Below are 9,167 nucleotides of genomic sequence, written 5' to 3' on the forward strand. Positions count from 1 at the left end.
AACAGAAGGAACTGACAAAGAATGAATGCAGCTAGGTGATTTCTGGAACTAGCACCAGGTGTATTAAACACAAGCAGGTAAGAGGGAATGGCTGAACAAACACAACCAAAACAATCACAATTTCTAAGCAGAAGATAATTCAAGAATGACAAAAAAAACACAAGGTGAAAAAGAAACTATGCACCTATAGGAACCAGACTACCAAAATAAAACAGGAACTAAGATCCACAAATAGAAACAAGAATTTAAATCTATATCTGTAAACCGTCCCAAAGAACAGGGCAAGTCTGGCCTATGGTAAAATGTACTCCCAAAAACACATTTACTGAAACCTGTGGTGTTCCACAGGGTCCATGATGAATGGGTGGGGCTCAGCCTCGGAGGATGAACGTAATTTTTCCAGCCATAGATCCAGTCTGGGCAGTTCTTCTGATGGCTCCATCTTTACCCACTGCAGCTTTGCCCAGGCCCTTGTGGCTGCTGCAGACAAGGCAGGCTACCGCCTTGAGGGAACTAGCCTCAGCAAGAGAGGTTGGTTTGTGGAAACTGGATATCCACTACTGCAGTGGAACACTCTGCTCTAATAATTCCCTCTGTCATCAGTTGGCTGATGGTTTGGAATCTGCACAAAGACTGTGCATGGTCTTCCTCCTGATTCTCTTTACCTGCTTTCATGGGTTACATATGTAATACATGGGTGACAAATTAACTTTGCAAGCTTTTACTCTTTTTTTTATCTCCCTATCCTTCACGTCTAATGAAAACCTTTGTTTTCAAACAACTTCGTCGATCTTTATTGATATCCTGTCTCTTTAATGGTTTCAATCTCATCTCTACTCCCTGGGTTGTGGCTCTACAGTGCTTTATTAACCAGGCTGCTTTTTGGTCAATAGATGTTTTTTTTTTTTTATGTACTGTAGATATAAATTTGATTGACTGACTTATTGGTCCCGTATCTCTCCTGCAGGCAAAGGCTTGTCCCACAGGCCCCGTCCCAGCAGTCCATTTTCAACAGATGGCAGCACAGTTGGCACACACAGCTTGGGCCACCAGAGGGCCACCAGGCCCACACGCAAACCACGAAGTCAAGGCACAACACCTCACCGGAGAGATGCTGGTGTAGACGGTGAGACAAAAACTGTGTAAACATTGTTCAGTTAGTTTTGTAAAATGTTTTTTCTAAAACATTTGTTAAAATTTAAAGGTGCATGATAATATTTTATATGTATTGGTGTTAAGTTCTCACATATTTCATATGTTATATTATTTCATATGTTATATTATATTATTTTATATTATATATATTATATTATTTCAACATGTTATATTGGTATTTTGTACAAAAAACAACTTAAAGCAGTGCATAATGCTGAAGTGGAGCAAAATGATACAGCATTTTATTTTTTTTACAATAATCTGAAAAGTGTTGCATACATTTGTATTCAACCCTAGCATCCCCCCTTTGTATCAGGGTGAAGTGTCTGAATACAGACGTATACACACTTGAATCTTGAATTGAATCTGGAATAATTTTTTGTAAAAGAACTTCAAAATTATGAGCTACTTGTGTTGGTCTCTCACATAAAATCCATATTTAAGACATTGCAGTTTTTGGTTGTTGTCTGAAGAAATGTGACAAAGGTAAAGGGGTGTAAATATATTTTTAGGTCACTGTATATTCTTACAGTTTACATTTACAGTTACCTGATATATTATGTGGTTTCTCTTTACATAGACCTACCTCCTCCCCCTGAACCTCCTCCCTGTCAGGGGCAGGGCCGTATCCAAGGGGCTCGCAGTGCAAGCAGCATGGCACCACCCACAGATAGGAAGGCTTCTTCTCTGGAGCGCACGCCCATGTCAGGACCCCTTTGCGGGCCAGACGACATGAAGAACTCCATTGATAGACAGATGCGAACCTCTCTGGAACATCATCGCCAGGGTCAGGACAGGTTGGGCTCTATGGACAGGGCAGATGATGCACGCAGGGGCCACAAATCAGGTACACAGGAAGCCAAAACTGTCTCCAAGCTAAAAGCCAAATTTTATTGCTAACATAAAGTGAGCGTGTAAGTTATGATGTTTACAGCTGCAGTGTTTTATTCTGAAACAGACATCATAAACATGTCAGCAGTTCAGGTTGGTACGCTCGTTTTACATTAAGATAAAACTACCAAATTGTGTTTTAGGTATTCAAGTTGTTACTTTTTAATGGACTATTATTTTAATTTTAGTGTAAAAGACTTGGAAAATACATCTTCCTGTTTGTCTCATATAAATCTAGATACAATTAAAAATTAGAGTACCAAGTGTATTTTACTGTGAAATTAAGTAAAGAACAATTACACTGAGGTGTAGGCCCAGGTGTGCTTTGATTGCAGGGTATGTTTCTCTAAGTTGTGTTAAAATTGGTTTTTACGCTGCTTCAAGAGTGGGCTTCCATGAGCAGATTGCGTCGTCTGCCACTTGCTCTGGTTTCCAGAATTCTCCCGCTCAGCCCTCCCTAAACCTTCTCATTGCCCCTGTAACTGTTGCCAGTGATGGCCTGCTCCGCTCCAAGTGACATAGGAGGCCGTTAGCAGTTGATATGGACTGCAATGGCTTTTTCCTTGCTCACACCAACAGCAGTCACTCTGCGCCCCATCTGTGAATGTCTGTGTTCATGTGTGTGATTGTTAACGCTCTCCATGCTGTGCTGCCCTGTCTCCTCCTGCCAAGGCTTTCTCAGACATTTTTTTTTACCTGGGAAGTGTAAGACAACAACAGGGGCCACCGTCAGCATTCTGTGATGTTCCTAACTGATGTTCAGGAGAATCGTCTGAGGTCAGAGCAGGCTCAATTAGGGTCATTAGCAGAACAGTGGGAAGCATTTTGATGAGATTTCACGTGATGACAGAGACTGCTGAGGGTTAATGTTGTGCTGCCCTACTTAGGGGGTGCCACACCAGCCAGTGGACCCTCTGTTGTTGTATTTACCCCCTCATAAAACTGATGGCTGGAAGGCAGAGGGTCATCGCTGTCGCTCGCCCTGGCACCGCTTATTGGCACTGCCATTCTGCAGATGTCATATGGGCTGGGGGGGTGGGGACACAGTGGAAACCTATCGTTGCTAATGAGAACTTCAGAATGTCTCCTGTCTGTGGAGTCTTCAACATACACTTCTAGGTTCTGGACGCCATTTCTAAGTGACGTGATCTTCATTTTTTTCTGTTAATTTTCAATTTGATTCAAGCCAGCTGATTGACTGGGATTTTCTAGCAGCTTTATATACTTTCTCTAAAACCCAATTCAAATTTTCTTGGCCACACTCAAGTTAACGGTCTTCCCTTGTTTCATCTTCAGGCTTCGATCAAAAATTGTCCTGCTACATTCTCCATTGCTTCACCTACATAAAGTCTGCAAATACCATATATAGAAAAAACTGCTTCACACCATTATTATCCTGCCTCCACACTTTACTGTTGGTATAGTGTTTTGGGGGGGTGACCATAGTGTGTGCAATGATATCCACAGAGTACAGTTTTGGTCTCATTCTACTTGAGTATATTTTCCCAATATTTCAATGACCAGTTGTTCTGTAGCAAACCTTAAACAAGCATTAACATACTTTTTTTCTTCTGCAGTGGAGTTTTGTGCAGTGAATATGCATAGAGACCATAATGGTTGAAGGCATTACTAATTGTCATGAAAAAACTGCTAATACCATTTCTGTCTGTAGCTCTGTTCAACTCATCCTCAGTTCTTGAACAAATCTTCTGATTATTCTTTTGACTTCTCTGTCAGAAATGCGACAAACACTTGCTGGTCGTTGCTGGTTCATGTTCTTTCCCCTGTCAGAATTATGGTCCTAATGGTGCTCACTGGAATATTTAAAAGTTAAATATGTCTGCAACCAATGTGATCTGTATGTTTGCAAAAATAAAGTTGCAAAGTTGTTTAAATTTACCCATCATGAGATGCTTCTTATGTGATATTTCAGTTTTAAACCTTTTTGTAGATTTGTTTCTTTTTGTGTTCCATATTCATTCCGTATATCATTCCCCTTAATTACACATAATTTATGGACTAATCTGTTTTGATTTCTTTACATTTGTAAATTGCTTCGGTTGTTCCCAACATCTTATGTCAATTTACTTATTAGAAATGTAGTCATATTCAACAAATTAGAATATGGGTTCCGATGAGGCTCCTTTGTCAGATTAAAAGTATTATTACCACTTATTTAGTGGTACACAGAAAGTCATAAACAGAAATAAAGGCTGTGTTTAAAGGCTGTGTTTACTTGATCTATATATTGTATTTCACTTACGTAAACTAACTGAAATGCAGTAAATTAACTAATCTATAATATTGATGATTTATTGAATATGACTGTATTTACTAAGAAGAAATTTGATTTTCAATATGTTTTTTTTCCCGCTGTATGCAAGTACTTTTAACATGTAAAGTTTAAATTGCTGTCTTTTTTTTAGAGGATGGATGTCTGCCATACAACAAACCATCATTCCCCTCCCCTGGAGGGCACAGCTCCTCTGGTACAACCTCCTCCAAGGGCTCGACGGGGCCACGCAAGACCGACGGGCCACGACAACCACAACAGTGGACTGCCACGGAGCATGCTGAATTTCTTGGGGCCAATGGACATGGAGAATTATGTATGTATTTTGTTCGTGTTTGCACCATTCTTTTATGACAGTACAAAAATGAAAAAGTCATGTTTTGATATGACCAGAAAAGCAGTGTTTACTGCCATGCATTTCCTTTTAACTAGTTTGGACACTATGTGTTAAATGTGTATGGCAGTTGTTATAGAGCCTGTAACTCCTGTACACCTATATTTTTCAATGTTATTATGTAAAACGTTTTTGCCTTTGAGGAGTATGAACACTTTGGCACTGTGCACATGTGTAATAAGGCATTTGTAATCATTATTTTTACTTTTAGTTGGGTCTAGCGTACTGGCTGTAAACTAGACTGAATCAAAATTTTACAAAATTTGTTTCCGAATTGCAAGTTAGCATTTTCTTGACCATCTTAACATTTTCTTCCATTCTTTTTTTTTATCCACAGAGTGATCCACACGGGCTGTAAACTGGAGCCTCCAGTTTGGGCCGACGAACTTTATCATTACCTGTGCATTCTCAGAGAGATGGAGCACAGCAGCAGAGAGAACCACGGCGAAAAGCAGTTTCACAGATCTGTATATGTGATGTAAAGACACAAACATACTGTACATCTCACAATGGTTTTGTCCTCAAGAAAATATTTTCCACCTCCTACCTTACTGTAATTTTTTTTGTTAGAAAAAGGCAAGTAAAAAAAACGAAAACATCTATGTGGAAAAAGACTTTGTTGTACCTACCCTTTGGGAAAAGGGAATTTTGTTTCCTGTAAATATTTTCTTTGACTTGTTGTTGCATTGCTATGCAAACCTAATAGAGTTTCAAGGTTTTTTATTTTATTTCCATCTACAATAACAGTTGGGCTTTACCTGGTTATTTGTACTATATGTGAATTAAGTGGCTTTTGTGCCATAAGATAATTGTTTTTTAATCCAACATTTGTCAATAGCTACCATTAATTATTAATATTATTATCATTATTATTAATATTATTAATTATTGTTTTTTGCACTGCAATTTTTGGTGATAAGCACAAAAACATAGCTCCTGCTGACATGAAGAACCGGAAGATATGTGAAGAGGAGTTTCTGTACTGTAAAGTAAAGAGAAGAAAATTATATTCTAGTGTACAGAGAGATATTAAAGAGTAATGCTTTTCTCACAGATGGCACCCATTTCTGACACCAATCCTGAAGGCGCAAAGTGGAGATAGAAGGCCTGAGAACAGATCAAAAAATGTGGGCAATTCATTGTTTTGGGTTAGATACTAATTTGTTGTTCTTCGAAAATACGTTCTCTTTTTTTATTCATGGTGTAGTGCCTATAAATCATTTCACAAAACTGATGTCATGCACCTACACAATAAAGCTACAAATGTTCAGTACAGCAAGCGGTATAATCTGTCTGCATGTCGACATCCAGTCAAAGCACTTAGAAGCAGATTTAGGCCTTTTGTGATAGAAAATTTTGTTTTATTTTTATCATGAGTTGCAAACCCACTTAAATACCAGTTGAATTAGATTGTTTATATTTTATTTATTTCCAACCCAATTTTGTTTCAATTTGTGTTGCTGTATGAGCACTTATTTTAATCATTTAGATCTGATAAAATATCAATGAAGAAAACATTTTGTTCTACTGGCGACAGCAAAGCTATCCATGCGATCTATTAAAAGAGATGTTGAAATAAAAATTGGTGTCTCAGATATGAAACAAATGGTCAGTTTGCCCTTTTGTCAGTTCTTAATACAGCTTTGTGCCCAGGCGTTACCATTTCATCCCTTCCTATGTACCTATATCAGTTCATTCTCTTAGTTAAGAACTTAAAAAGCAATTACAGGTGGAAATAATCATAACATCTCAAATTTCTTGTTTAATTTATTTGAACATCAAATCCTTTAGGCATGGAAAGGTGTGATTGATTGGTTTTATCATAACTTTAGGTAAAAATATCACGGTATTATGTTATTTACTCAAAAAAACACAATGTAGTTGCTTCTGTTTAAAACCTAAAAGCAACAAATATTCCTACTGCTGCTAAAATAACATACTTTGTTGATTATTGCAGTTTCATTTTATCTACAGTTCATTATTAGGGATTTTGATATGTTGATTGCTAAATATTGTTCAGGGTTTAAAGGTAAACATGACTATTGCACAGAATTCAAACATTTTTGCTGCCCAGCTCTGTGAAATCAATAAGCTAATATAGAATGGTGATTTAAATGGGCTATCTGTTTGATTAGCAAGCCTGCAGTCATCTGCTTTACTGACATCCTACTCATAGCTTACCAACTGTTGTTTTAAAACAGTGTTACCTTAATAAGACATGAGGCACTCATTTAGGCTGGTTGCCAAAGAAAAAACAGCATTTTGTTTATTTGTGGGAAAAATGTTGCAGGATTCTGTGAGCCAGCTGACACACAGTGTGCAGGAACAATAGGGCAGGGACATTGCTAGGGTACTCTGTGTTCCATACAGAGCACTCTGGTGCTTTCTCTGGAAACACTTCAAAAGTACTTTAAACCGTAGAAACAATGAGATAGAAAACATCTGATGTTTTGAAAAAGTGACTTTTCGGTATAACTTGATATCGGTAATTGGTCCACGTCCACAAGGAAGCTATGAAATTATGCTAGCTCGCAGCAGCTCTGTTTTGCACCCAAAAAAGTTAGAAATGGCAAAACGGCAAAATGACCAGCATCCAAAAAAGGCACCAACAGCACAGTTTTTGGGTGAGAGAACGAATGAAATAAAGGCCTAGTGTGTTAGTCAGTGGGTTCACTGCCTTCATGCCTACAGCCACAGTGGGGAGCAAAATCACTTTCTTATCCGCCTGACTGCCACAAAACCATGCTCTTATCATTTACCGCTTTTGACTTCACAATATCTGATTTTAGATGCATCTTTTCCAGCAACGTCCGTTTTGAAAGCTAAGCTTGTTTCTTTGTATGCCTTTTATGGACTCCAAAACGCTGCTTACGATGTTTTTCAATTGTAATGTTCAATGACTGTTTGTTTTGTCTTTTTTTTTGTACTGCTAATGTTGATAATAAATGGGGGGGGGGGGGGGGGGGGGGGACTAAAGGCCATCAAATGCTGTCGTACTGTTGTCGTAACGCCATTGTCGTATTTTATTTTATTTTTTTAATGATCCACCCAGTGGCCAGTGTTCTGGGAATGAGGTGCAGAGAGTATCTCAGGTTATTTTACATTCTGGTGGTGTTTATGTATGTGTATATATGTGTATATTTCCATACACATCTCCACTTGATTTCAATCCTTTTTCATTGAGAAACACTTCCCTCCCGTGTCCGAATCTGTCATCAGCCTTTTTAGTTATTTTATTTTCTGCTGTGGACTTTGATCCCGATGTGCTGGTTCATCCACCTTACGACAAGATGTCAGTAAAAGAACATACCAAATTAAGATTGATATTTCTAATGTCTAATGCATTTTAGTGTCTTTAATACTCAGTTTTCTTTTAAATCACAGTGTCGTTTTGTATTTATTAAAATGATAATAAAGGTATATTGTGAAATATGCATAAAGATTTGTGAGATATAAAATGTGTTGTTTTTTTTATTTGTTCCTTGTAAACTTTGGTGTCGCAGCAGAGCAGCGAGGCCATTAAGAGATGATGTGGATGCTGTGCTCACAGCATGGTGATATGCCGGGTCAGTCATCTTCCAAGTCACTCTGTGTCTTGCATGTTCACTGCACTGCTCTCCTCGAGTCAACACTTTCAACACGAGGAGTTAAAACACAATTTGCTTGTCAAGACAAAGAGAAAATGTCTTTTTTGAAGGATGAAAGTGCTTTACATCTTTCGCTCATTTTCTCAATATTGTTGGTTCTTTGTAGCCTATCTGTGTCTTTCCTTTTGCTATAAAGAAGATTAAAAATGACAAAAAGTGAAAGTTGTTGGGTGAAGTCTTTCCTGTACAGCATGGGGTGAAGTAACACTCCAAATCCAATGCCATTTCTACAGTACGGTTCTCCATTTTCTTTTTTCCCCTTTCTGTACACCACCTTCTGTAGTCACTTGCATGTTCTTCTCAAAAAAGAGAGTGAATCAAGAAAATAAATTCCTAAGGTTTCATTCTCATGACATGTAAGATAAATCCATGCTCTTTTATTTCCTTGTACCTGGATCAATATCAAATAAAATATTTTTGAAAAATGAAGAAATAAAATGACTTCAATCATTTCTTCTTGAAGGAGAAAAATATAAATATCCACTTATCATTAGTTAGCATGCTAACTTTGGCTTGTGGGTTAACATTAACCAGACCTATGCTAACATTTATTGTGTGTCTGCTCAGTTTTTGTCTATCCAAAGAACAAACTATGACTAAACCTCATCTGAACAAAATGGAAAAAGGTAATAAGGTTTACTTCTTAAACAGATATTTGACAGAAACTTGCAGACCTCTTTTTTATAAATAAAGCTACCCTGAGCTGAATTGTCACTAATTTATTGATGTGCAGAGTTGAATTATAATTAAAGGTTACTGTTCAGCACTTTTTATTGTATGTTTTGTT

At 37.7% G+C, this 9,167-nt stretch overlaps 1 protein-coding gene across 9 annotated transcripts in view; it reads left to right on the plus strand.

Moving 5' to 3' along the window:
- Window positions 1–8,809, plus strand: part of robo2 (roundabout, axon guidance receptor, homolog 2 (Drosophila)) — a 426,047-nt gene extending 417,238 nt beyond the window's left edge. For 8 of the 9 annotated variants that reach the window (XM_047391235.1, XM_047391241.1, XM_047391242.1 and 5 more), the window contains 5 exons: window positions 349–531; window positions 968–1,126; window positions 1,736–2,002; window positions 4,473–4,655; window positions 5,071–8,809. In XM_047391235.1, the coding sequence (XP_047247191.1) occupies window positions 349–531; window positions 968–1,126; window positions 1,736–2,002; window positions 4,473–4,655; window positions 5,071–5,072 (794 nt within the window). In that variant the 3' untranslated portion in view covers window positions 5,073–8,809. The remainder of the gene's footprint in view (window positions 1–348; window positions 532–967; window positions 1,127–1,735; window positions 2,003–4,472; window positions 4,656–5,070) is intronic. The other variant, XM_047391244.1, reaches the window with a different exon arrangement.
- Window positions 8,810–9,167: the final 358 nt, after the last annotated feature.

The sequence above is a fragment of the Girardinichthys multiradiatus genome, chromosome 18, assembly GCF_021462225.1.
Source record: "Girardinichthys multiradiatus isolate DD_20200921_A chromosome 18, DD_fGirMul_XY1, whole genome shotgun sequence".
Lineage (NCBI taxonomy): Eukaryota > Metazoa > Chordata > Actinopteri > Cyprinodontiformes > Goodeidae > Girardinichthys > Girardinichthys multiradiatus.